Here is a 28,000-nt window from a genome sequence, read left to right on the forward strand (position 1 = left end):
CATTTTGAGAGTGATCTGTAGTTCTCACAGACCTGAGCCTAAGCACTCATGGGCAAAATTCTACTTATGCCCTACACATCTTCTAATTAAAACAGCAGGTACAAATTAGCATGAAATTGAGTCCCTTAATGGATGGTTTTCCCTTTTCTCTTCCATTTAAAATCACCCTAACAAGTCTGATTCAATGTGCAAGTGGAATGTATCCTCCAGTGAAAATTCAAATTTAAGTCACTGCAATTTTACATGTGAATATTTTTTCTCCTAACCCCTATACAGCATGAATCTGGAAGTGCTAGCTGCAGAGGACACTAACTTCTAGTGACACACAGAAAAAAAAAAAAAAAAAGAAAAAAACAACCAAAACCTCTAACATTTAATTATCCTGTCCTTTACCAGGTGCTGAACCTTTTCTCCAACACCTGAAAAATTTAGCATTTTCCTTTTCATCCCAAATCTACCTTCTTCTCCCACAGCTGTCAGGGCCCTGACTGCACTATTTGTGTGACCAGTCTCAGCTGGAGCTTCCACTCACACTCTTGGACAGGGACTTTATTTAACCTTGGGGTTTAAATAGAACCATAGAATGGTTTGGGTTTGTAGGAACCTTAAGTTCATCCAGTTTTAACTCTCTGCCATGGTCAGGGACACCTTCCTGTTCCAAGCCCCATCCAGCCTGGCCTTGGATGCTTCCAGGGATCCAGGGGCAGCCACAGCTGCTCTGGGCACCCTGTGCCAGGGCCTCACCACTCTCACAGGGAAGAATTAATTCTCAATATTCAGCCTAAATTTTTCTGCCCTTTTTCAGTTTAAAGCCATTTTCCTGTGTCCTGTCACTCCAGGCCCTTGTCCAAAGTCCCTCTCCAGCTTTCTCTTGGAGCCCCTTTAAGCACTGGAAGGGATTCCAAGGTGTCCCTGGACCCTTCTCTTCTCCAGGCTGAACACTGAGCTCTCCCAGCCTGGCTTCCCAGGGGAGGTGTTCCAGCTCCTGAGCCTTTTTGTGGCCCTCCTCTGAACCTACCTAACCATGTCCTTCTCCTGCTGGGATGACAGAGGTGACTCATGGGTGTCTTTGCTGCTAATTCTGTTCCTGAACTGCTGTTTGGGTTTCCTGGGGCTGACATTGTGTCCATGTCCTTGCTGGACTGTGCCCTGTTTGTGAGGTCTTTACCTGGCTGGTGTTGTGGCCACCCTCAGCTCCCAAATTCCTTTTCCTGAGAGACAACAGCAAGAGCTGGATGAGGCTGGGCAGAGCCACTTGTCCCTGTGCACTCAGGACACCAATAATGTTTTGTTCTACATCATTTTCCCCCCAGACAGTGTCAGCTGTCAGCACTATTGCTTTAATCAAAAAATAAGTACATTTCAGCGTGGCTCATTAGGCTAAATGAAAACAACAGGGGGCTAATGAGCATTGTGAACAAGGTATTAACATGGCAATCAGAGGTTTCCACAAGAAGCTGCATCCCTCTTCCAACACCATGTATACACAACTGTGTATATAGTTGTGACCTCATCTGTTGACTTTAATTCAGGGAATAAATAGATTTAGATGTCTAACTTTGGTTTATCTTTGTGGCAAATTATGCATTGTGTTACTAATAAGAAACAAAACTGCCAGCTCAGTTTGTGCAACTGTTCAGGGGTCATTGTTACTCTTCAGTGAACACATTTAACACATCTAATATTCATAACTGTGTTAGCACATTTAATATTCATTATTTTGGAGTAGAAGTTAAAGTGTTACTCCCTCAATAAGTGTTGTGGGAGGCTTGGACCAGTGTCAGTCTGTACAGGGAAGGTGGCTGTGGCCCTGCTCTGGCAATGGCACTTCTGAACACACCCACCCAGGCTGTTATGTGCGTCCCCAATGCTGAAATAACACGTGGAGGCCAAAATCTCTTTTTCAAATTTATTTTTTACCTCTTCTCCTTTAAAGTCTAAAAGCGTGAAACAGCCTCTAAACGCTGCCGGACAGTGGGCTCGTTAAAGCGGCCACCATCGCTGCTGGTGTGGCACCGACAGGGAGAACCCCATAGCGCAGTGGCTCCAGCCCCGCCGAAACGGGCGGACAGGGAAACATCCGTGAAGAGAAGCCGTGGGAGTGGAGAGGGAGGGACAGGGAGGGACAGGGAGGGCCGGGCCCGTGAGGGAAGGAGGCGTTCCCGCCCGCCCCGTCCCTCCCCTCAGCCCGGCCGCCATTTCGGGAGCAGTGCGCGGGCGCACGGCGCCCCCTGGCGGCCCCGCAGCCGGCCCGTCCCGGCGGCCATGAAGTCCGTGTTCGTCACGGTGGGCACCACCAGCTTCGATGAGCTGATCGCCACGGCCCGCTCCCCGCCCGCGCTGCAGGTCAGCCGGCCGAGACACCGACAGCGACACCGGCACCGGACCAGGCCAGGCCTGCCCTCCCGGGGCTGGCGCCTGCGCGCCGCGGGCTGCCCCGCCCTCCCTGCCGCGTCCCGGGGTGCCTGAGGGCGCCGGGGCCGTTCGGGGATTCCTGGGGGAGAAGCGTGAAGTGTTGGCGGAGGAAGGGGAAGGACGGGGAGGGGGCGGCGGTACCGGGGCCGGGTAGTCGGGAGCTGGGCACACCCCTCACACGCCCTCTCTATCCCTGCTTCATCTCCTTCATTCTACCTCCGTTATCCTCCTCTTCTCCATCTCTCTCTTCATCTTCCCCCACCCTGCATCTCCCCACCATCTTCCCCTAACCCCCGTTATCGCCTCCATTCACCGGTGCCGTGCCCGCAGGCGCTGCAGAGCCGCGGCTACCAGAAGCTGGTGCTGCAGGTGGGCCGGGGCTCGCTGCCGCAGCCGCAGCCCAGCAGCAGCCCGGCCGTGGCGGTGGAAGCGTTCCGGTTCAAGGACTCGCTGGCTGAGGACCTGCAGGGAGCAGACCTGGTCATCAGCCACGCAGGTACAGCCCGGCTGCCTCTGGGGCTGCGGGAGGTCCGTGGATGAAATCTCCCCGGCCTGGGGTGGGCTGGCTGGGAGTGCTGAGGTTCACACTAGAGTTGGGTTGTTCTAGAGGCTCCCCTGTTTCAGCAGCAAGTAGGGGGTTATTTGATCTCTCACCATGTTTTCTGTTTCTCTCATAGGTGCTGGTAGCTGTCTGGAGACTCTAGAGAAAGGAAAACCACTAATAGTAGTAATAAATGACAAGCTGATGAACAACCATCAGCTTGAGCTGGCCAAACAGCTGCACAGAGATGGCTGTGTCCTGTACTGTAACTGCAGGTATGGAGCTGCTGGGGCTGTTCCTGCTGGGCAAGAGCATTCAGTCCACGAGACTGCACAGCTGAGAATGCAGCAAGGAAATTTACATCCTCCTCTGTCATTTCCATCTGGATATTACATTTTCCAGAGTGAACACACTAACACTAGGTAGAAATTTACCACACTTACCAAGCCTTTTTACCACAACCTCTTATAATAATTTTTTTCGATTTGAGGTAACATGTACTTAGATTAGAAAAAGAAAAACACTTGGATTCAGGGGATTAATAAATCAGATATTTTCTGGTTAGTAACTTTAAGTACCCTTGCCTTCAAGTCCTCATTCAGGCTGCCCTTTTAACCAAACTTCCTGAATCCACCATACCCTCTGACAAGGAAATTCACAGATCTACTGCCTGTCACTTCAGGAGAAAAACCCACCCCACAAACAAACAATGCATGAAAAAATCCCACCATCACCAAAACCCCTAGCTCCTTTTTTTAGAGTTCATCCTGACTCCTGTTGGGTTTATTTATTCTCCTGGTTTTGATTGTATCTTACTGTTTTCTCTTTACTTGTGATTAATTCCACTCTAAAAATAAAAGATTACTTTTAAACTGAAGGCAGAAAAAATGTAACTCCCATTACTTAGTCTGCATCTTGTTCCTTTGCCCTGCAAGCAGAGTTTCATATGTTTCAGAAGAGCTTTCTGAACAGACCGGGCCTGGCATTCATTTAAATTGAGCAAGTTTCTTAAACTCATTATCTTGGTGCTTCTGTCAGCTTTGGAATTTTTATTTCTTTGTGTTGGGCAATGCCAAGCATTTGAGCTTTATTTGCAGCCTGCTAATAGCAAGTAACAGATTGATGTAGCTGTTCTTTCTGGCTCTGTGATCAGGGGAGAACTCTGCCATGTGTTCAAATAGGATGGATTTCCTCTTATGGTTTATGGAGCAGAGCCTCAGATCTTGTTCAGTCTCCCAGCATTGCGACCACAGAAGATTAAAAAGTTTAGAAGTTGAATTTGTCTCAGAAAGCTGATGGAAGTGTGTTCTCAGCAATGCTGCCTACGAGCCAGTGCTGGCTGGGGCCTGCTGCTCTGGGCATTTTCTTCCTTTCCATACATATCCTAATTTAATATTTCCATGCTAAAGAATCATGTATGGATGCATGGAAAGAAAACTGTATAAAAACATTTCCTGTGGGATGGCTGTTTCTTCTTTAATTTTTGCCTTTGGTCTGTTTTTTACAGCACTCTTGTGGAGACACTGCAATCGATGGACTTGTCAGCTTTGAAACCTTTTCCTCCTGGACAGCCAGAAAAGTTTGCTTCATTCTTGGATAAAGTTTTTGGGTTACAATAAACAAAAAACAGAAATATAAAAGTTGGAATAAAATGTGTCTTCTCCTCCACTTAAGATCTGCAACTGGGCCAAACACTCAAAGAAAATATCATTTGATATTAACTCATATTAAATGCCTTCCAATTTGGCATCAAACTCATTCAGCTTTATGCATAAAAGAGAACAATGCCAACAATGAGGGAAGTATGCACTGTCCAGTGGCATGGACAGACCTATTTCAATCACAAAAGCTGCACTGAGATGGTAATTCCACGGATGAGGACAAGCTAAACTACTTCTTTACAGGCATGGCATATGCCTTGTGGTCTCTTGACCTTTTTTGTCAAATACAGGTGGAAATAAATTGTCCTTGTTGATGTTCCTGTGATGTCCTGCAGATGCCTTCAGCTCTTGGTTCGTGTGTTTACAGAATCACTGAAAAGAGACCTTGAAAGTGAGCTATTTAAAGCTCAAAAGGGAAAAAGGCATGTGGTGCATCCAGGTGAAAAAAGTTACAAGCTGCCAAACTGCCGCCCTTTGTTTGGGTGATTTACCCACAAAACATAGGACAGGAATGGGCTTGGCAATGCAATTCCTCCTTTTGCATGGTGTTACCCCATCATAACCCAGTGTTTCCTATTTACATTATATGTAAGGAAGAAATTCTCCCCTGTGAGGGTGGGCAGGCCCTGGCACAGGTGCCCAGAGCAGCTGTGGCTGCCCCTGGATCCCTGGCAGTGCCCAAGGCCAGGCTGGACAGGGCTGGGAGCAGCCTGGTATATTAGAAGGTGCCCTGCCCATGGTAGGAGTGTTGAAACCAGAACTTTAGGGTCCCTGCAAACCCAAGCCTTTCTGGGATTCTTTGATGCTGATCAGAGCTTCCCGTTTAGAGTATCGAATTTGGCAATGATGTGTTACATCGATTTCTTCAAGTAAATATTTTGAAAACCAAAGCGGGTTTGGACTTTAAAACCTCCATGCAGGTTCTTAGGTTTCTAATGCTCTAGAACTTTAGAAGTGCATAATTGGTGCTAATTGCCCTTCCCACAAAGACATTATTGGGGGGGGGGGGGGGGGGGGCGGTTGCTTTTGTTGTTTAAAACAAGAAGATGAAACTCCTGAATTGGCCCATTGGATGTCTAAGTACAATTTTCATGAGGAAGTTAAATGTACATAGAAGCATTCAAATCAAGCACAAAGGGCCACAGGTGGAATAAATCAGGCCGCACAGCTGTGCAAGGCTCAGTTTTGCCAATCCCCCAAAGTTTGCCCCAGATATTTGATTAGGACCCACTAAGATTCTTCACTCCCTTAACGATTTCTACGGAGTTATTTCAAACCCACTGCTAGCAACTCGCCTCCAGCTCGGCAGCTGGAGGAATCCTGGACAACCACCGGGGCGACGTCCGCGCTGGTTCCCCGCAGCCGAGCCATGAAATTGAGCTCAGCCAAGGCAGGTACGGGACGAACCGCTTCCCAGGGGCTTGGGATGCGCACCCACGCCGGGCACCAGGCACTCTAAAAACTACCCTAAACCAGCCTAAAATAACCCCAGCGGGATCCGAGGGGCCGGGCCGGGCTGTCCGTCCCGCAGGTGGGCGCGGTGCCTCATTACCGGTGCCTTATTAGCGGCGGCCGCGCGCCCGGCGCCTCGCGCCTCGCCCGCGTCTCCGCGCCCGCCTCAGCCGCCCCGGCCGGGAAGATGCACAAAGGCTCCAAGAAGTACTTCGGGCAGAAGTCCTTCAGCGAGGTGGCCATGGACGAGTACCTGGGCAGCCTGGGGCTGTACCGCAAGATGACGGCCAAGGACGCCTCCTGCCTCTTCCGAGCCGTCTCCGAGCAGGTGCGCAGCCGGCCGGGCTGGGGGCAGCCGGGGCGCCTCAGGCCCGGGGCGGGCCGGGGGTGCCCCCAGAGAGCTCCTGGAGACCCGGCCGTGAGCCCAGAGCGAGGAGGTGGCACAGGGATGGCTGGGAATGTGTGTGGGGATGGGTGCGAGCGGCTCCGGGCGCTTGGGCTCCCCTCAGCTTCAGGTGTCCCCAGGTGTCCCCAGCCTCTGCACCGCCTCCTGTTGTGGTGGCGTTAGACTGGAGGATTCATGCCTAACGCGAGGCGTGGGTTAAACTATTGACGTTATCTCTTTGTTACCGTTATTTCCCCAGCTGTTTTCATCTCAAATTCATCACGCAGAAGTTAGGAAAGCTTGTGTCTCGTATATGAGGCAGCACCAGTCGAGGTTTGAATCCGTAAGTAACCCCGAGTTTTGTGTGTGAGCTGGGTGCGTGCGGTTTGGAAGTGCTGTGGGAGGGGGTCACTGGTTTAGCACCGAGAACACGATGGTTTGGCGCACTTGATGCTTGAAAGACAGGGGAAATGACAGAGTGACTGCTTCTTTATGTTGAGTTGCAGTTACACAAGTTTTACTTGCCTTTGGTTCTGAAGTTTCTGAAACCACTTAGTAGTGAATGGGGCAAGTTATTTGTGTAGTATATTGCCTGTGGAGTGACCATTGCAGAATTTAGTAGGTGGGAAATGCGTAGGTTTCTGGAGCTAGAAAGTCATATCAAAAGATAGTGGGAAATTCTGGAATAATTACATAAAGTCATGGAGTTTTGAGATATGGTTTTTGGTTGGTTTTGTCCGTGGCAGTTTGTGTGTGTGCATTGTGGTGTTGGAGGGTTTTGAGGTGTTTTGGGGTTTTTCATTGTTTTCCCTCTAATCCGATTGAAGTGCTTCATTTAATCTAGAAGGAACTTGAATGCTACTTGGACTCATATCCTTAAATATTTTTTTAGAATCTCTTGGTATTCTCACATTGATACCTCAAATCATTCCTATGTTCTATGTGCCTTGCCCCTTCCAAAACAACAGCTGGTAGTTGTTAAGTAGTCTTTAGGTTTAATTTTAACTTTGCTTTCTAACTGCTTAAGTTTTTATATCTGTTTTCTTCTTTGGTTTTTTTTTTTTTTAAGTATGTGGAAGGCTCATTTGAGAAATACCTAGAACGACTAGGAGATCCAAAGGTAAGCCTGATTTTAGACTTATTAAGAGACTTAAATCTGAAGAAACTAGAACAGGAAGGTGTTTAGATAGTTGTTTGAAATGTGATTATTTGAATTTGAGGGTTTTTTATAGATAGACCCAGATCTTGGGGAATCAATTACATAAGTAATACTAAGGGTTTGTACTGATAAATGTGAATAAAGTGTACATGTATAAACAATACCAGTTTTAGTAGGGAATTTTTATGGGTGCAAAGGAGCAGTCCAGTCTCTGCAGGCTGAACCATAAAAAGCTTATTCCTAACTGAAACTCTTTAAGAAGAAAAAAAACTAAATATGTGGAGTACACCTTAAATGAAATGTCTGTCAGGCTTTACAATTCCCTGCTTCCTCCTTTACTGTTCAGACTTCTATTTCTTTAGTCTTTAACCAGTAACTTTGGTGAGTGCAGCAGTTTCTGAAACAAATGTGGGTTTAAAAAAATAATATCTAAAGTGATGTGTTGGAGCAGCTCAGTCTTAAAAATTTTGGTAATTGTGGCCACCCCATGTAGCAGACTCCTTTTACCTCACTCTCCCCCAAATCCTTGTAACTCAACTTTCAGTGCATTATTGCTTTAACAAACTGATGATTTTGAACAGATGTTTTAATAGTACAAAATTCTAATACTACAGAAATGTAGAATATAGTTGTTGATGTTTAGATTCTTCTGCTATCTCACATAATCTCATCATATTGCCTAGGAAAGTGCTGGCCAGCTGGAAATAAGTGCCTTATCAATGATGTACAAGTACGTACCCCTTTCTTAAGGTTTACTTTGTTTTGCCCTTTGGTGTGGGGATTCTGGCTCCAAAACTTTGTGTGTTTGCCACTGAGAGGTGAAGGTATGATACAGGATGAAAAATGCTTCCCTAAAAAACTTAACTGACATGTAAATGGTGCTATCACAGCCCCGTTCTAATGGGGGTTGAGGGCAGGGTCAGTTTCCAGCGATGCTTGTTTGCTATCATTTTGCTGGTATTAAACTTGAATGTCAGGTGTTTGCTTCTAGTGGCTGAAGACTGGAAAATGGGCAGAACTGAGGAGCTGTGTGCAGTGCAAACACTGTGTGGTAGTTACAAGCATGGCTAAAAACTTGTGTAGGTGTTCTTGAAAGCTCCAGCAGTGAGGAGTACCTGCCCTACCTGGTGTGTAAACACTGCTATTTATTTCAGAGGTAACACAGAACTGTGCAGGTGCTGCTGTCTCGCTGAATTAAGCTAATTAAATGATGCCAATTGTAAAAGGCAGTCTGGCTCTCTAGTGGTGGGAGATAAAAGCCTCCTTTTGCAGGCTCACTCTGTCCCAGTACTAAAGGAGCAACAGAAGTTTGGCAGGAATCACTAGCTCCCTGCACTGAGGTTCTAGTCCTTTTGCAGGGTGCCTAAGTCACTTAAGACTGAATAGTAAGAACAGGAATTAAGTGACTAGTAAGAACAGTAAAGCAGGAATTACTAGCTCCCTGCACTGAGGTTCTAGTCCTTTTGCAGGGTGCCTAAATCACTTAGACTGACTAGAACACCCTTCTGTTGGTGTAAGTACTTGACCTAATCTATGAGTAAGCATCATGGCCTTTCACAGATAATTTTTGTTTCCCCCTCAAGACAGGTTTGCTCATATGGCTGTTCCTTTATGGTAGCATTCATTTATCAGGGAAAGTGCTTTGCTTGGTTTTTCTGTAAATCAACAGCTCTAAACTGCTCCCTGGAAACTTCCTTATAAGATGGTTTACTGAGAGTGTGCTCTTGCAAGTCTTGTTTTCCCTCTGCCTACCTAGGCGAGACTTCATAGTGTACCGGTACCCCGGGAAGGCACCCGCACGTGCTACAGACAATGGCTTTGAAGACAAGGTCAGTAGAAGTGAGGGAAATTTCCTGCTGTTCCCCTGCCAGTCCATTTCTTTACTTTCACTAAAGCTGGATGGGTTGTCTAATTTTTTCCCTGAGAAGGGGAAGTTAATGGGAAGGGATGATTGTAATAAATTGATTGATTTTTGTGACCTACAAACTGATCCCAGTTCAGAGTGAGAGTTATTGGAACAGCTTATGTACATCAGAACTGCTGATAGTAGTAGGAGCCAAAGGAAGGAGCATAAAGACAAATACTGTGTATTACCTTGCATCTGACCCCTCTGGAGCTGTGTAGATGTGGGTGCATAATTATGTGGCTACTTCAGGCATGATGCCAGTGAAGCTCCTGTGGCATGGATTTCAGTGTGGGCTGCTAGATTTGCAAAGGTGGTTCATCTGCTCTGAACCTGTGCTGCTGCAGCTGTTACTGATCTGTTGACGAGCATTGCTGTCTTCATTACCTGTGCTTCTTTCTTCATCTACACAGTTTCCTGTGTAGCTTAATTTAATTCCAAAATGAGCTGAGTTTAAAAATCAAACAGCATGGCCTAAGTGCTCAAGGCTTTCCCACCAGAAGTCTCATTAAGTGTTGGCAGCTGTCTGGCATTACACTGTTGAGTTTGGGCAGCAGCTCCTTCTGGTGTTGCTCCTCCTCGCCACAAGAGGAGAGCTTGTGTTGGCAGAATCCACAGAGCACCCAGAATGAAGAGTCCTGGCATCTGGGCTCCTTCTGGGAGCTGGTTTTCTGGGCAGCATCCTCGCTGGCAGCATGCTGACAGCTGCCTCAGGGTTCCTGCCCATTGCAGTTGGCTGTGGTTGTGTGCCAAGAAGTTTGGTGGCACATGTTTACATGATGTGTCAATGCCTGTGATGTAGAAAGCATCTCTTCTGCTTCTAAAAAGCAAGTTTTTAAGGGCTAGAGAAGTAAATGCTCTTCTAATCTTACAGGCAGAGAAGGATGAAATGTGCCTTTGACACTTGGGATAGTGTGTCTCAGGGTGCTGCATGCAATGGGTTGTATTTATTTTACCTCCTGAGCAATTGGTGGTGTTGGAAACAAATTCCTGTTTCATGTTCAATACAGCAGGATGTACAGATGGGTTTTTTTCTTTGTATGATACAAAGTTACATAGAGACTTTACCTAAATTTCAGTTTTGAGCTGATGGTAAAGCTCAAAAAAAGCTCAGTTTTTTCATGTTTATATTGAGAATATTTACTGTTCTCTTGGTGAGTTGGTGTCAACTGTAGAATAAAAGGATATCAGAAATTACTGAATTCATCATAATTGATGGGATTACATCATTCCAGCCTTAAAACTTTGTTTTTTTAATTTTCCCAGATTTTACTGTGTTGTTCCGGTAACGGCCATTATGACTCTGTGTATACAAAACAATTTCAGGAAAATGCTGCCATTTGCCAGGGTAAACTTGAAATCATTTTTCTGTGAAAGAGAATTGTGTGTTTTCATATGTTTAGAGGCAGGGTTTGTTTAGTTTTCAGGGGTGGGGAGAAGAGAGATGGAAGCTCACTTCTGGTATATTTTTATGCATAGACTCATTTTTTTTACCTGTTAAGTGAGTTTTTGAACTAAATGACTTCCAGAGGTCCCTTATTCCCAACTAAGTTACTTTATGATCCTGTCCTTAACTGCATTTTATGTCAGTACAGCCCTTTAACAGTAGATAATATCTGAAGATCTGCCTGCCTTAAACTGCAGGAGTTCTTATGGATCTCATATTGTCGAGCTTTGTGTTGGTTTGTTCAGCTGTATTATATGAGATCCTCTACAAAGATGTGTTTGGCATGGATGAGGAAGAATTAAGGTCTGCAGTTGAGGTGTTTCGAAGTGGATCCAAGAAGAACAGAAACAGTGCTCCTGTAGGAAGTGAGGATGCAAACTTTGGTTGTCTCCATGAAAAAGTGCCCCGAAATCCATCAGAAAAGAGGTAGTATTTTGGGAAGGGGATCTGGTAAGAGGAAAGCAAAAAAAACCACCTTAAAAACCTTGCAGAAGACAACTTTTCCAAGTTTCTATGGATTTTTATGGAGTATTAACTCTTCCTATGTTATGACACAAACACAAAGCTCAGGTATATCATTGAAGAGAGTGTGCTTTTCTTGGAGTTGGGAATTGCCACATAATTGACTGTCCTCTGCTGCAGGCTGTTCTATAGTTGTGTGTTACTCTGTAAAATGACAGCTTATTTGTAAGCAAAATTGCTCCTTATTCATTAGAGCTTTTTAAATTATTTTTTTAATGAGAGACTTATTCTTCTAAGCCTCCATAGCTCTGAAAGGCTTGAGAGCTGCCTCTGAATGCTTGCAGACAGCATTGGTTTGATGGTACCTGGCACAGTATCTTTTTGTCCTTGACAGTGCAAGAATTCTGTCAGTGGGATCACCTCCATCCTTTCCTAATGCAAGCCCTCATTAGGGGTGGGTATTGGAACAAGCAAAGGTCATGTTTTTAAAGCTTGGAAAAGGCTGGTCCTGCACTGCATTGCACCTTGCTGGTGTTTAAGGCAAAATGTGCCACTTGATGGCACCATGGTGCTTTTTCAGGTTGTCTGAACAGTTGGTGATATTAATCCTGGCTGGAAATTGTGTGTTGTAGCTTTTGTAATCTTATTTTCAATTTTTTAGACTGGACGACTGGGAAGGCAATGATGCTGACAATCCACAGGAAACCAAGTTCAAACAAGGCATTGAAGAACAAAAGGTTTGGCACTTCAGGAAAAATCCTTCTGGTTTGCTTTTGGGGGTTTTTTCCTGTTGTATGGTGTTACCTTTGTTAGGGCTAAATCCTCTTTACCACTTTCTAAAAATGTATTTTTGGTTAGTAGGTGGTTTATTTCTTCCATCTACTTGTCTTTTGGTTTTGCCCTTGAGATTCTCTTAAACCGGAAATGGCTCTTTTACTTTCTGAAATTCTCTAGTCCTTCTCTAGTTGATTTTTATTTCCCCCAAAAGATGGAGCTTAGCAGATGTTTCCTGATTTGTTTTTCCCAGAATATGGTTTAAATTAGTTCACTTTTGTCTTGACTGTAGTATAAATTGCTTCAGAATACTTCTGGAAATTGTGCAGAGTTTTCAGATGTAATAACTGAAATGCTCACTTACTTTTGAAGCTGTGGCATCATTGATCTGGTTAGCTTCCTTTGATTCATTTTGAGTACAGAACAATGCCAAGTGTTACTCTTGAGTGTGTTCTGCTTTCCAGAGTCAGTTTGCTCAGCACCTGAGTGCCTGAATCTGTTTTCATACTCTTTGAGTTTTAGTTTTTGGGGAAATACAGTGGAAGTGAAAATTTCGGAAAATAGCATCTGTACTTTTTTAAATGGTGCACAGATGCTGGCAGAGTAGAGACTGTGCTGAGCACATGAAATGCACTTGTTAATGCTCCATTCCAATTCTGTTTTTAGCCTCCAGAAAATCCTCCAAAGATGCCTGTTCCTTATAAAGTGCTAAAGGCACTGGACTCTACCATCTATCGAAATGTGGAGTTTGATGTTTGGCTGGACAGTAGAAAAGGTATCTTTTGGAAAGCAAAAAGTCAAAAAGCTCTTCCTGTAGTAGGGTTAGCATTAAATTTATGAATCTTGAGTCCTGTCACCTGATTCTTCACAGCTGAAATGTGAAGGGCAGGGGTGAGCCCAGCAGACAGCTGTAGGTAGGACATGCTCTTGGTGTCCTGTCTGCCATTCAAAGCACAAAATACCCAGCTTTGGATACTGTATAATGGTACAAGGTTGCTAAAAATCTGATCTCTGCTGCTCATTGACTGTACACAGGAAATAGGAGGATTCACAGCAGAGCACAGAACTCTGTTGCCATTCTGTTGTATTGGAAAGTGTTCAAATGTGAGAGTTTTTTGTTAGAGCATGTGTGCAGAGACTTCTTTTTAGAGCATGATTTTGGCCTCAGAATTGTATAATAATGAATATCTCAAATATAGCATTGAGATCTGTCAGATGAGTTTTTCTCCTGCCTCCTAGCCCTCCTGGGCTTGAACATTCTGCAGAGATTTTGTGGTTCTTGTGGCTTGGGAAAGGTTGGCTGCTTTTTGGCATTCACTGTGGCTGATCTGTAAAGCAAGAAGTTATCAAGAAAGAGAAGTTTTTAAGTGATGCTTGATGTCTGACCCAAAGTGCTTTGCATGCTGAAGAACTCCAGCATTTCACCACGGAGTAATCAGTAATGAGGATCATTAAAATTCTTGGAACAGAGTGTGGTAACCAATTATCTGTGTAGAATACTGACGTGCAGAAAAGCCAGGCAAGGAACAGAGGTAAAAAAAGCTGAAATCTAACAGCAAGGGGACTTTAGGCAATGTTAGCTTTTCCTGGATGACATTTCATGTTTGCCAAGTGCCACTGGGACTCTGGCAAGATAAGAGATGTCCAACATTTTTAATTCCAGGATTTATATTAAATGCAGGATTAGCTCTGTGCCACCACAGGAGCTGCAGTGTTGTAGCAGTGCTGCTTGCTGCATTATCTGGCTGTTGCTGGTGACTTAGCCTGGTTATGGTCTATTGTAAGAACACCTAGAGTTACTCCACTGTTACTATGGGGAATATTCAGGTATGCACAGGAAGTATTTAACTCAATTGGCCTATAAATTGTAGTTGGCTGCTGTCATGAAGTATTTTAGGATATGTGAAGAAAGAACAGTAGCTGAAAGGCTGTTTTCCCCCCATTTATTTATTCATTTCTTTTTAGAGCTTCAAAAAACTGACTACATGGTGTTTGCTGGGAGACAGTACTACTTAGGAGATAAGTGTCAGGTCAGTACTCAAAGGAGATTCACTTCTGATCAGCTGTTAAAACTACTTTAAATGGACTGTGATAAACAATGAAGTCATTTGACTTCATAGAATTCTCTAACGCTTTTCTAATTCTCTTCCCTGTAGGTGTTCTTTTAAATGAAATTTCTTTCTGAAATCTACCTTTAAACTCGGTAGTCTGATAGAAAATCAGTTTGGGGATTCAATGTAAACCAGTCATCCACATTCTCTGAGTGTGGAAGTTCCAGGCAGAGCTCAAAATGCACACAGGGGGTGCTTTTGATGTAGTTGTCTTTAGGTTTTTCACTTGGGCTAAGCAACAATTCTGGATAGTCTTATGTTTCTCAAAAGTGAAGTAGCAAAATATTTTTATAAAATAAAAAAGTAAGAGCTAAAAAGGGAGGAGTAGAATGATCTGGACAGGAGATGCTGAAAGGAAAGTCTGTTTTCTTTGTATCCTGATGTCATATGTAGTGAGGGCCCATTTTTTTTTTATCAATCTTTAAGGTAGTGCTAATTATTCACTCAGTGATTTGTTTCTTACTGAGCTGAGCTTTCCTTTTCTTACTTTATCTTCTGTTTTCCTTAAGTTCTTAAGCAGCAGTCTTCCTTGGCACTTATCTGCTGGGCACAGGGGATAAAAATAAGTTAGGGAGCTGGTATCTTGCCTCTCAGTTGCTCACAAGACTGATTTTGTCATTTTTATCCTCCCTAGAGTTAGTACACTGCTCTTTATTTTGGTTGCTGTTTTGAAGAAATATTGGAGACTCCTGGGCCAGCTCAGTAACGTGGGACTGGCTGGGAGCAGCCTTTTGTGTTAGTGGTTTGTGGGCAATATCCTGATGCAGTTCAAGTTTTTTAGAGCCTTCCTTATTCTCCCTCCAGGTGCGTCTGGAACCAGGAGAGAAGTATTACAATGCTCACATCCAGGAAGTTGGACAGGATAGCAACACTTTGACTGTATTTGTTGAGGAGCTGGCAGAAAAGTAAGCAGTGATGACTTTGAGTTTAAACTCTTTATGGTTGAGGGCTTTCTTTTTTTTCTAATGACCAAAATCATTATTGTAATGCTTTATGTAAAACCTTGCTGCTTTTCCTTCACTGGAAAGTAAAAGTGATCTTTACAGCTTGGGCTTAATTCACAGAGAGCAAATTGCCCTCCTCTGTTGGGTTTCTCTGGAGTTTTTATGCTGTACCCAAGCAACAAAATAATTGGCACTTCTGGTGAATCTAATCACTTTCTCCCCCTTGCTGTTGAATCATTCACCCTCCTCCAAAGCTGGGATTGACAACATCCTGCAAAAATTCTGTGTTGTACCCTGCTTTTAGGTGTACCTCTGGAGGCACACAGATGCAGGCTGGGGAGAGAGACTTGACCCAGGAAATAATAGTGATTAAACTAAAATAGTGTTTAACCTAAAGCCTAGCTTGTCTTTCCTTATTAAACAAGTAGCAGTAATGTGCCAGAGAAGCAGATTATTTATTTTTACAAGCTATTTCCTCTGTCTTGGTGTTGCTTCAGCTTATGTTATTGTGCAGAGTGTATCCCTGGGGCACTGCTAACATGGGTGTCCTTCCTGCAGGCACACAGTTCCTTTGGCAAACTTAAAGCCAGTGTCACAAGTGGCTCCTGTCCTCGCTTGGAATATGGCTCACAACAGAAGAGGAGCTTATCAGAAAGTAACAGGTGGACACTTCTCAGGAATAGGTTTGTACAATGCTTCCAGAAACATTTCTTCCCTGGGGAAGCAGGGGAGTTGCTCATGGGAGCTGTAACTGTAGCAGTCTTTGGATATTGGAATGGACTCAATTCACCCTGTGATGTAAAACTTGGTCACTTGTAGGGTTTTTATAGAAAGCTATCTTTCAGACAGGGATGAATTTAACTTTTCAATAGAGCAAATCTGTTGAAATACAGAGTAAATTTGGTATTGCTCAAAATTGCCCAGAAAAATTTGCTACTTGAGAACAATCTAAAAACACATGTCAGTGAACCAGAGAGCTTGTCTGACCTGGCATTAGCAGAGATGCATAGATGGACCAGGAACCCACTTAAAATGGGTTCAATTTAATTTGGAGGAGGAATTGTGAGGTTTTTTTACTTTTATAAGTAAACACAGCCTGCATAGATTTTAACACTGAGTACTGGTTGGATCAGCTGAATCTGGGAAGGTGTTCCCGTGTCAGATGCTTGTATCATGAATTCCTGCTTGATTCTTTTAAAGAAATGTCTGTAGTGTCCATATTTACAATGCACTTTTTTCTGGAACATGCCTCTGGCTTTCTTCTCTATGGGTTCTTCTTCACTTTATCATTTGAGGCCATAGCTCGGGTTTAAGGTGTAAATCTTTTCTGTCTCATGGAAACTGCAGAAATGGATATGAAAACACGGAAGAGGATGCTCAAGAAGGTCCGTGGAAAGGAAGTGTTCATGGCTGTGGCTTACAGCAGGGGCCAGCCAGTGCTGCCCCCCAGGCTGCAGCACAGTGCTCCCTCAGGGCGCTTCCCTCCCATCCACTGCTCCCAGGGAGCTGCAGCCATGGCACCCTACAAACCCTATCACCAGCAGAACCCTCCCAGACAGCACCGTGACTCCGGCATGCCCAGGTAGGAACCTTTAAAAACATGAGCTGGCCACTTGTTTCCTGTTCACTCTTGCTGCACACTGGCTGGGAGGGAGTTTGTGCTATTCTGGTAAAACTACAGCTGAGAGGCACTTCTGGTAGTTGCACCTTTTCCCCTTTAAACTCAGGGGATCTGCCTGGTTTGTAGACATGGGTATGTACGTGGTTTGTAGACATGGGTGTGTGTGGGTTTTGTAGACATGGGGGTATATATATATCACCTGGAGAGAGAACAAGGGAAGCTCTAGAAAAGCTTAAACTGCATCAGAATATTGTCACAAACCCCTGATAGCACAGGCTGCTCCCAGCCAGTCCCATGTTACTGAGCTGGCCCAGGAGTCTCAAATATTTCTTCAAAACAGCAACCAAAATAAAGAGCGCTGTACTAACTACAGGGAGGATAAAAAGACACAAAATCAGTCTTGTGAGCAACTGAGAGGCAAGATACCAGCTTGGCCCTCAGATAGCATTCTACCCCAGCCCAGGGGAGAGAGGCTGTCAGAGTTATGACAGCTTGTCCTGGTGAGTGACAACAAACCTCTTCCACCAAAAATTGCTCTGCCAGGATGCTGGGGCATGAATTGCCTGTTTGCAGCAGAGTGTGAAAAGCAGGTTTTTTGGTGGCTCTGCAGAAGGAGCTGGGTTCAAAGTGAGCAGCCAAAGGCAGGTGGAAGTGCAGGTGGTGGTGACTGCTCAGCCCTCTCTTGCTCCCCAGCTCGTACAGCCGCAGCCGCCGCCCGCTGCCGTGCCCGAACAAGGAGTGCCAGTACGGCTTCGTGCCAGGGGCCACCGAGGAGCCCCAGGGGCCAGAGGAAACTGTCACCTTCTGTGAAATCGAAGGAGATGACACTGCTTTTCCTGCTCTGCCTGTGAGTTATGAACAAAGGGTAAGCTGGAGCCTCTCAAAGAGAGAGGAGGAGGGGGAAACTAAACATGTGATGATTCTTAACCAAAACAACATGCTGTATATTTAGGTATTCTTGGAGTGCGGTTTATCAGTGAATGCATTTTTGACAATGGAAGACTGAAATTAGTCTAGTTCCTGTAAAACCTGCTTGAAACTTCAGTTTTTCTAGATATTCCCTTCTTTGTATCCTCAGTAGCAATGCTTGTTTTCTTTTAAGCATATTTTCATAAGCATAATCATGTTTCTCCTTTCTGTTGCAGTTTGAAAACAAACTATTTTCCTCCTGTGCATATCTGTCTAGCTCTAAACATTGTGGGAGAAAGCTTTTCACTTGTTTGCCACACTATAATTTATCATTTGGGGAGCAAGATTCAGAAACTGGATAGTGATAGCCTGGGTGTTTTTCCCTATGAATTTGTAGTTGTGATGTCTTGGATTAATGTGTTGCTCCTGACACAGTTTCTTCTACTACCAAAACAAGGAAAAATTGCAAACCTAGACTTTTCTTAAAGCAATCTTTCTGTTGAGTTGTAGATAAAGTGGCCAACTGTATTCTTAAACTTTAAAATGCCTTTTTTTTTTTTCGTTATTTGTAGTCTAAACCCAGTCCAAAGCTGGGAGTGCTAAAAAAAAATCAATTTATACTTGGGTATCTGAATAGGAAAACAGATTAAAAAAACCACAACCAACCTGGTATGTTTGAATTTTTTTGCTGTGTTGATGCAGTGAACTATTGTTAGACTCATATTTAAATGAGGAAGAGAGAATATGCTTAGGGCTGTTTCAGTACCAGTCATTTTTTCTTTGCTCTGATGTACTAGATCTGTAATCTTTGCTCTGATTTTTCCTCCAAGAGTGCCAAGGAAGAAGAAGGACACATTATCCTGCAATTTCTTTTTTCCAACATGAAATCAATACAGCTCAGTGGCTTTTTCTCCCCCTTTGCTAGACTTGCCTGTAGCTCCTAATGAATAGGTTTTCATGTTCATTCAGTGACTTTGTTATTGTCAATGCCAAAGCTTTTTCTCTGTCTCTTCCTTGTCTTGTTTAGTAAAGGAATGTGACATTTCCTGGGGAAAGATGCATCTCACAGAGGACTCTGCCATGCTGCCAGAGGCCTGGTGGGAGAATCTTCTGACTTACCATCTCTGCTTCAACCTTGGAAATCTTTCAAGCCTCTCTGAGCACTTTATCGATCTCGTAGTCACCAGTGGCTTCTGAGGAGAGTTTTGAGTGTCACCTTAGCCACCACAAGAGTGAATCAGCTTATTTTACTTAAGCATCTCAACCCTACATTCCTCCTTCAGAGAACTGATTTTTTAAACTGGGGTGCAGCCAAGGATTTATTTCAGTGCAGCAGCAAAGGGCCTGTAAAAAACTGAAGGAGTGCTGTGGGTGGCCTTGGGGTGTGCTGCTCTCTGAAATAGTCAGGGTTGCACATGTGCATCAGCCTAGTGCAGACAGTGCTGTCTATGCCAGCAGCCACCTTCTGGTTCCACTGGTTGGGACTAAAGATGACCTTTCTCCATGGTGATCAGTGTTTGGATGAGCTGATCTACTGCTGCTGTGGGGGGAATGCTCTGGAATGAGGAATGCACTAATGCAGCCTTGCCTGGGATCTGCTCCCTCCTTTGCAGCTTTGTTAGAGCTTGGGAAAAAGCTGGCTGAGTTCTGGGAGAGAGCAGCTTGACTGCCTGCATGGGACAGTGGTAAAGCTTCTGAACTGCCTTAAGTGTGCAAGGCAGAACAGGAGGAGAAGGAAAGAAATGTTTGTTGCATTAGAATGGACATACAGATGATGCTTTTAGTAAGCTTTGGTTGCAGCAAGCTGGGTCTGCCAGCCTGGTTCTGTGTGTCTGTCTACAGAGCATGGAAAGGTTCTAAATTATTTCTAAATGTGTGCTTCTGTCTTTGCTTTTCAGAGCCACAGTAGCCATGCTCCCATTGTCCATGGTCCAGGGGCATTTTGGGTAGCAAGGAGAGGTCCAAACTCTGTTCCATCCAACAAGCAGACTCTGAGTGCCTTAGAGGAAGAGGAAGAAGCAAGTGAAAACGGTGAGTTCTTGAAGGATTAATAGACAAAAAAATGTTTGAGAGATTGTATCTTTTAGGAGATGTAAGGAACCTGCTTTTGACAATGAAAAGCACATTGACAAAATGAGATGATACTGAAAGCAGGTTATTTATAGATGCACTGAAGGATAATTGCAGTAACTCCGGGCTTGAGCTTTTTTGCCTTCCCTTTTTTTTTTGCCCCTGAATCAAAACTTCCTGTTCTCTTTCCCTTGTAGGGAAATTTCATGAGGAATATATCTATGTATCTTCAGGTAAGTAAAAGTTTAGTTTTTACTGATAGAACATTTGGTGAATGTAATACACTCAATTATGAGCTCTTTATATGTTTCTGAAGGATTAGATTTAGTGCAGCTCTTTTCCATTAATTTTGCTTATGTTCCCCAGATCCCAACTGTGAAACTGCAACCGTGTTTAGTTCACCAGAACCTGCAGCAAACTTGGTAAGTATTACTCAGACTGTTCAGATTTGAGATCTTTGAGGTGTGTGGCATTCATGGAAACTGTCCTTGGATGCACAGTAGGTTAGAGACTTAATAAAAGAAATGAAATCAGCATTTCTTTCTATATTCACCATCCTTTTCCTCTGTGAATGGTGAGGTTTTTATCTGAGTCTGCAGGTACAGTGTGAATTGCCCTGGATGCATTAATGATTTTCCACCTTTCCCTCTGCAAAGAGGGAATGTGTATTTGAGTGCTGTTTACTTTTCTTTCTCTGCTCCAGACAGCACTTGCTTTTATCAGGCAACCCTTCAGGTTACATTCCAGTTAAACTTAGCCCTCCTCTGTGAGACTGGAGAGATCTCATCTGTAATAGAACTTATCTTGGAACTTAATTTTTTTTTTTTTATTTGAAACTAAATCTTTAGTCACCTGCTGCTCCACAGTGGGTGTGAAAGCAGTCCTGAACATGCCAGAATAGAACTGTGTTTAGTGGAACTACAAAAGACACTCTGGGTGTATAGTCCATAAACTTAAAAATAAAAACTAGGGGTGTGGTGTGTGTGCCTTGTGGCTTCTTTGCCACTGAAATGGACCATGCTGTGCTTTGGAATCCCTTCAGGAAGAAGGGCCAGTCTCGGTGTCACCTCCAGATGAAGTGGCTTCCTACAGCTATCCCCAGAAGGTAGTGTCTGGTACTCTGAACTGTATCTCACACTGCACTGTGGTGGCCCTGCAAGGAGGTGACCACTCTGCTTGGACTGTGACACTTTCTGGGGACCCCTCACAGCCTCTGGCAGCAGAGAATGCAATTCCCTCTAAATACAAGCAAAGCAGAAGATGCCTTGCAGGTGTTTGCAACTCTAAACTGGTATTTTCAAGCCAATTTTTTCAGAGTTTGGATAGTTAGTGCCTTTACAGCTAGGATTTACAAGATGGATTTGTGTGAAGTGAGAATTTTTGAAGTGTGTGGTATTTTCATAGTCTTTGTCAAAGCCAGTTGCAGAGGCAGACTGTTGAATACTCTTGACTCTTTTCCAGGTGTTGGTGAACTCTGCAACAGTTTCCACCTCCACAGATGTTTATACTGCTCCAGCTACAGGTCTCTCTTCAAATTCTGCTGCCTCCACTCCAGCCAGTGTCATTACAGCAGCTCCCCCACAAACAGCAGTGCAGCCTGTCATAGTATCTCCCTTTTCTGTGGGGAGGCCAGGTAGAGTGTACAGACTGCAGCTGTGGACTTGGATTTCCAAGTTTTCAGTTACATTTTCCCCTCCCTTTCTCCCCCCATCCAAAACAAGTGTTAAAAGGCTTTAAAAAAAAAGTGTCACTTGCTTTGGTTTAAGATTACATAGCTGTAACTTGGCTGCTGGCTTCTTGTTTTAAAGGGGCTTTTGCCCCTAAATTTTTGTGGGAATTGGAGTTCTGTGCTTTGGGTTCCCCCCTTGCCACCTTTTAACCATTAATGCCAAGTGTTTGCTAGAAAATTCTTTTCAGAAGGCAGAAGTTCAGTGTGACTGCTTTCACCTCCCCTTTCCTACAGCTAATTTTCCTCTTGAGCTGAGGTAGCAAGCCTCTAGAACACCATCACTTCCAGGAGAGTCACTGCCCAGGGTGTTCCAGTTTATTTTTGTGACCCTTAGTTTCCTCTGTGCAGGGAGATCAGGTTTGTGGGTGCACAGGGTGCACTCTCCACCTTAGGTCCTCTATTTGCTTTGCTCTTAGAAAATGGCAGTTATGAAAAAATTGTTTTCCTTCTTACAGAGAGCACTTTTCCTGTCTTCTGTAACTTTTCATTTAGCATCTAAGACATCTCCACCTTCCATTCTTCTCAGTTCTGTCTCACTTTTCTTGGGTTTTTTTTCTGCTCCTACTCTGCATGAGAGTTTAGTCAGCATGGTTCTCAAAGCTGTCTGCTCACTGGTGCCAACCTGCTGCTGTGTTAGAGGTGTGGGCTACCTAAAAGGATATTTAACAGTTGTCTATCCAGAAGATTTTTGTTCTGATACGTCTCAAGCCTTCCCTTGTTTTTGTGGGTTTACTGTCACACTTCTGAGGACTTTAGGTGATTAGCCTAAAGCTGTTGTTCTCTTACAACAGAGAAGTCTGGCCTGCCTTCTAATATGAAGAAATAATTGAAAAATACTTTTTTTCTTTAACTGGGATATACATCTTGCAGATAGAAGTGCAGTTAAGGGAAACCTTCCTATCTAGTTACAAAATTTCTTCTGTTTGCCTTTTAAAGTGCATGCTGAGTTGTGTAAGTTAACACCTTGCTCGTTTGACATACCATGGCAAAGTTAACCTTTTGGGTGACATTTGTTTCCTTCCAATTGTAGCAGTTTCTTCAGTGCCATTCCCAGTTTATTCAGCTCCTCTTCCCCCAGTGAGTGAGGTGGGAGAAGCCAGTGCTGTGCTTCCAGCTTACTCCTGTGATCCCAGTGGCAGTGATTTGCCTCGAGGTAATTAATGATGGCGGTTTGTATTTTTACTCCTGTTGCTCTCCAGCACACTTCTGACTTGTGCTCTCCTTGGAAACTTAACAGAACACCAAGTGAGAATACATAGTGAGAAGAAATGGCTCTCTGCAATTTGCAGGGAATGAGAAATAATATTATAGGTACTTATGCTGAAACATTTTCATTCCCAGTTTGGAACAGAGAGTTTATATCTGAACTCAAATGTGTGATTTTTGCAGCTCTAGACAGCACCTTAAATAAATGCAAGCCCAGGGAGAGAGTGCTTGGCCTGTGTCATACTTGTTTGTGGCCAAGTAACCACTTTTCTGACAACTGGTTAAAATAAGAACTGTGTGTTTATAAGTTGTGCTGTTGCACAGTGGGGTATTTTAGTTGTTTTCCTTTATGGCTCCAAGCTGTAATTCTGTGATATTACAAACCAGCACTGAAGTGTGGGCTCAGCTTGTTCCTTGGGTGTGCAGCTGTGTCACACACTGCCCTCAGCTGGGACAGTGTCCCAGGTCCACGTTGAGCAGTGAGTGCAGAGCCCAAGCCTGCTGCCTTCACACTGCTGCTGCTCTGCAGTTGCTCTGCTGCCTCCCCTGTGCCCTCAAACCCAAGATTTGTTCATCTTGGCTGTTCTGGCTCCCTTCCCTGCTGTGGTAGCATCACTCTGACCCCATGCTGACATCAGAGCTCCTGCTTTCCAGCTGGAGTTGAATGCCCTTTAACTGAGGCTTTCTCCACTTGGGAGAATGGGGTGTGAAGTGTGTTGACAAGAATCTGGAGTGGATGTGGATTAATAACCTCTCCAGACCCTGCCTGGAGCTCTTCAGCTGAGTCAGTCCACATCATATTGGTCCTGTCCTTGGCACAGGCTGTAGGAATTTTAAAGGTTGCTTGTTAAATGCTACATGCAGTACTGTTATGCTACACTGCTGGAGTATAATCTGGATGGCCTTTAAGTTAAGAAACCCAGCAGGTTTGGAGTAGGGCAGGGTGAAATATGTGGGTATGCTTGATCTGGAGTTCTGTGTGCTTTGCTAAAGACACCAGGCCTGGTATAGATAGGGAGCAGGACTTGTCAGTAGACTGAAGTCCTGGACCTGGGAGGAAATCCTGCTGTGGGCTCTAGCATTGGTTGTATCTGCATTTATTCCACTTTTCATAGCGTCTTGTGTCTTGTTTTAATGGCATTTAGGATTTGGCAAGTGTGTTTATTAACCTCAAGTATCCTGCCCTTGCATGGTGCCTTGTATTTGAAGGAGCTGTTGATAAAAGCCTGCTTGAAATTGCTGTGTTCCAGAAACAGAGTGTTAAGTTCTGGCCAGAGCTTCCCAACAGCACAGTGAAAACTCTATCACCAGATGAGATTTTTATCAGGCATCAGTGTGATCTTTATGTTTTCATGTCAGAACAGGTAACTTTTTATGGCTTAGCTGTTGCTTCATAAGCAGCACATTTTACTGAAGATGGACTTGATTTCCAGACATCTAAAAGGAATATAAACACAAACTGGTCTCCTACTGTACTGGTTTCTTTTCCATCATTCCACAGATGTCAGTGTTTCCAGTGTCACTTTGTCACTTCAGTCTCCCAGCAGTTCCTTTGTACTGTTATTGCTGCTATGGAAGCAGCTGTTTCATTCAGCTGTTATGCTTGCTTTGCATAGATTTGCATAAACAATTGAAGAACAAAATTGGGTTTTTAAAAAAACATCCAACTTCTTCCAGATGTAGATGGAATTTCAGCTAGATAGTAAAAGGTTTGCACTTGTGTAAGCCTTTGAGTTATTTTTACTATTTCACTGACCGTGGTCAGTGTTACAGCCAGACCACCAATACCTCCAGGACTAAGTAAGGAAGGATCTGTGAGCATTTCCTGAAACAGCTGCATGGATTGCTGCCCCGATAATTGGGCTGAGCAGTAAAAGAATTGAGAATTGGCAGCAGCAACAGAGGAATAAATCCACGTGCATTTTAAAATTGTGGTTTGCTTTGCTGATGCTTTTGCCTTCCTGCAGCAAAGCACAACACAAAGTGCCACAGAAGCAGGGCTGGGGAAGTGTGGGAGATGGGTGGGCAGGGAGGCACTGTGGAGCCTGGTCTAGGGCAGGGTGGGTGTTTGTGAGGATGGAATATGGGAGCTCTGGAGGTGTTGCTGAGTTGAATCCCTAGGAAGTTCCTTTTGAGTTGTCTCCCTGCTTTCCCTTGGCTTTCATACAGCTGGGAGCTCAAGGACTGTGCTGTGGAATAGGTCACTTGCTTTTTCTTCAAAGCAAATCTGGATTGAAATCTAAGAAATCAATTTTTCTCATGCACAGTTCCAGAACTCCATCATGGGATTAAACACACACCCTCTTTTTTTTTGTTGTTTTTTTTTGGTCCTTTCAGTGGGTCAACTTTAAAGATTTAAAGCTGCTTCACAGCTTTTGGACAGTTGGAAATGTGTTTCCAAGTTCAAAACCCTGTTGCTTTTGGAGAGAGGTTTCAAAGTCCCTTCACACACCTGGGACTGTTTCTCAGCATGTCACTTACTTGGCTGGGGAAAAATTATTCAGTACAGGGAAGAGAGAATAAAAGACTCTGCAAGGCAGTAGGGAACTGAGTACCCTTGTGAGGAAGGAATTTATTCCTTATTCCTGCCCCCACTGAGCTTAATATAACAGTTGGAGGGGTGCAAAACTTGGTGAGAAGCTCTGTGTTAAGTCCTAGTTGCTTAGACAACTTTTTTGATTATTTTGTAAAAAAACTGCTTTATCACTTGAGTAATCAAGATGAAAAAAGCAAAACTAAAGCTAATGTAATCATTGTATTAAATAATTAATTGGCCAGACAAATGCTCTGCCATTGCACAAACATCTAACTGGATTTAATTTAAAAGATAAAACTACTTTAACAACTATTTCTATTCAAGATACTTTCGTTACCCTTGATATTTTAAAGAAAAGGTAGTGCTGAAATACTGTTATTCATTAAGTAAGAATAACTTCAGGTAAAATGTTCTTAATGTAAGTTGCTTTTGCTTCTTGGTTTATATTCCTCTGCTCTTTAATATCCTGTCTTTAATTTCAGATACAAAGGTCTTGCGGTATTATTTTAATATGGGATTGCAAGTAAGTGCTTTTAAAATGAGTATAGCAATTGCCTGTAAAAACTGCTGGGTTTTCTGACAAATTTACTGATGTATTCAAAACTTCAAGTGTCCTAAATGTGCATTTTGTGCACTGGACTATTAACGTGGATGGACTTTCTTGGTGGAGATTAAAGCCTGGCTCAGGAAGTAAAGTTCTACCACAAAATGTGAAGTACACCATATTAATAGTTTTATTGTTAACTTTTTGGGGTTTTGTTGGGTTTTTTGGCGTTTTTTTGTTGGTTTTTTTTTTTTTTTTTGTATTTTGATGTTGGATAAGTATTCTTTCTATGAAGAGAAGGGAAGAATCTGAGCCATATGAAGAGAAGGGAAGAATCTGAGCCATTCTTAAGAAGAATTTGTGTACTTAGATAAGAAATCAAAGACCACTTAGAGATGTGTGGATGGAGTCTCCTAGGGCTTGTGCAGCTGAGCTCAGACTGGTTAGCACCATTTCTGTGTTCTGGAAACCTGCTCTGCTGAAGCATTCTCTGTACCTGTAAAGTGCAGTGTTAGTGCTGCTGCTCAGGGAAGTAAAAAGAGCAACATGAGCTCCTTCAGCTGAAGAAATGGGAAAAATCTCTGAAAATGTGGCAAAGTTAATAAGTGGGAATCTTCTTTGTCTGTAAAGGCTTCACACACAATGGTAGCATGGCTGTTGCTGCAGGTATCTTTCCTTGTAGGCTATCTTGGTTTGATGGGTTTTTTTGTTTATATGTCTTAAGAGGGGTAGGGAGGAAAAAAAAAATCACTTTTTCCTAACTTTAGCTCTGAAAGTAGCTGTGATTTGGAGGAGGGCTGGCGAGTGTGACCATGTTTTTCCTTTTCCTGCAAGTACTGCCATCAGAGCTGCTGGCCTTCCATGATGTACATGCAGCCAGTGCTGCCTCCATCTCCAGTGGAAGTTTACCCAGCCTATGCTGAGCCAGCTCCTGTCCTGGATCAGTCAGTGCCCCAGCTCTTCCCTGATGCTGGGCAAGCTGAGGTCCACCAGGTCCCCTTGGAGGCATCAGCAAATGGTTTGTACTTGAGCAATGCTGCCTTCATACTCATGAAATCCTGCATAAAAAGGCCATCAGTGTGGCTGAAGTGTGTGAATGAGCTTTTTGTTCTTTTTTTTTTTTTTTTTTTTAAGGAAACTTCCAAAACACAGAGCCTCCACCCCTGTCCTATGGGCCAGTGTATTACCCAGTGGTGTCAGACCCCTACAGCCAGCAGCCTGTGCCTGGCTTTGACTCTGTGGTTCCTGCCTACCGCTACATTGGCACCTGGCATCCTGTAAATCCTCCCCATGGAAATTCCCCACCTGTGGCCAAGGCTGGGAGCTCAGGAGCACCACCCCAGGTGGGCTACATGGCCTCCCCTAACCCTGCACCTCCTGATGCACCTCAGGGAATGTAAACCTGGGAGCTGGAGCCTCCTCCTTGGCTTCTCCTTTCTTGTTTGCCAGCTCTGGTTAATACTGTTTTGTAAATGTTATCCTCTCTTAGAGGGTTGAGTCAGTTTGCTCAAACTGTGTTCAAATTTTGTGTTTCTCTTTAGGTTTTGCTACTGATAGATGACAAGATGTTGCTTTAGTTGATTAGGGAAGCATAGGAGAAAAGTACTGTAGTGCAGGGAACAGCTTGGATGTGAGTAGAGGAAGGATGTGAAAAAGCTTGCTGTGACTAAAGACAGGTTGTGTGTCTCTGAGGGCTTGCACTGAGCACTTAAACACCTGGTTCTTGCTGAAGCACTGAACCACTGCCATCACAACTCAGGTAAACACTGGGCACAGGGTCATTAGAGGGGGATAATAATGTTTAAAGTAAGTTGACTTTTTTCAGATTTTGCAAAACTAAGCTGCTTTCTCTAGTGGTCACATATTTGAAACACATATTTGTATTTCTTCTGTCTGACTTCGTGGTGCATAGGTTTCATGGCTGTGCAAAGTGCAAGAATAATGTTTTGATCTGTTGTATATTTGTAAGATTTGTTTTGTGAAAGCTGTTGCACATGCGGTGGTGGCCGTGGTGGTTAAGTTGCACTGACAGCACAAAATAAAAGCATTAAACACCTGAAAATGAGTGGTCATTTATCACTGGCAGGTAATGTTCCTGACAATGAGCTATCCCACAGCCTGGAGTGAAGAA

At 43.9% G+C, this 28,000-nt stretch overlaps 2 protein-coding genes across 2 annotated transcripts; both read left to right on the top strand.

Annotated features, from left to right (window-relative positions):
• The first annotated feature begins 2,185 nt into the window (after nucleotides 1-2,185).
• LOC132079944 (UDP-N-acetylglucosamine transferase subunit ALG13 homolog) lies at nucleotides 2,186-4,596 on the top strand. The gene is made up of 4 exons (XM_059482850.1): nucleotides 2,186-2,346; nucleotides 2,746-2,911; nucleotides 3,093-3,231; nucleotides 4,464-4,596. The coding sequence occupies exons 1-4, from the start codon at nucleotides 2,266-2,268 to the stop codon at nucleotides 4,573-4,575; spliced, it is 498 nt and encodes a 165-aa protein (XP_059338833.1). The 5' UTR covers nucleotides 2,186-2,265; the 3' UTR covers nucleotides 4,576-4,596.
• A 153-nt stretch (nucleotides 4,597-4,749) lies between these two features.
• LOC132080191 (putative bifunctional UDP-N-acetylglucosamine transferase and deubiquitinase ALG13) lies at nucleotides 4,750-27,931 on the top strand. The gene is made up of 25 exons (XM_059483218.1): nucleotides 4,750-4,758; nucleotides 6,149-6,397; nucleotides 6,714-6,797; nucleotides 7,524-7,574; nucleotides 8,297-8,343; nucleotides 9,370-9,442; nucleotides 10,783-10,864; nucleotides 11,161-11,389; nucleotides 12,087-12,162; nucleotides 12,866-12,974; nucleotides 14,165-14,229; nucleotides 15,115-15,215; nucleotides 15,813-15,937; nucleotides 16,602-16,836; nucleotides 17,569-17,740; nucleotides 19,683-19,815; nucleotides 20,052-20,087; nucleotides 20,221-20,276; nucleotides 20,897-20,959; nucleotides 21,316-21,487; nucleotides 22,614-22,736; nucleotides 25,808-25,848; nucleotides 26,704-26,887; nucleotides 27,004-27,212; nucleotides 27,411-27,931. The coding sequence occupies exons 1-25, from the start codon at nucleotides 4,750-4,752 to the stop codon at nucleotides 27,444-27,446; spliced, it is 2,760 nt and encodes a 919-aa protein (XP_059339201.1). The 3' UTR covers nucleotides 27,447-27,931.
• The last annotated feature ends 69 nt before the right edge of the window (nucleotides 27,932-28,000 follow it).

Source organism: Ammospiza nelsoni, chromosome 15 (assembly GCF_027579445.1).
Source record: "Ammospiza nelsoni isolate bAmmNel1 chromosome 15, bAmmNel1.pri, whole genome shotgun sequence".
NCBI classification, from domain to species: domain Eukaryota; kingdom Metazoa; phylum Chordata; class Aves; order Passeriformes; family Passerellidae; genus Ammospiza; species Ammospiza nelsoni.

Coding starts and splice junctions, on each gene's coding strand:
- LOC132079944 (XM_059482850.1), top strand. CDS start 2,266: ATGAAGTCCGTGTTCGTCACGGTGGGCACCACCAGCTTCGATGAGCTG. Junction 2,347..2,745: donor GCTCCCCGCCCGCGCTGCAG/GTCAGCCGGCCG, acceptor CCGTGCCCGCAG/GCGCTGCAGAGCCGCGGCTA. Junction 2,912..3,092: donor CCTGGTCATCAGCCACGCAG/GTACAGCCCGGC, acceptor TTTCTCTCATAG/GTGCTGGTAGCTGTCTGGAG.
- LOC132080191 (XM_059483218.1), top strand. Junction 6,398..6,713: donor TCCGAGCCGTCTCCGAGCAG/GTGCGCAGCCGG, acceptor TTATTTCCCCAG/CTGTTTTCATCTCAAATTCA. Junction 10,865..11,160: donor AAATGCTGCCATTTGCCAGG/GTAAACTTGAAA, acceptor CTTAAACTGCAG/GAGTTCTTATGGATCTCATA.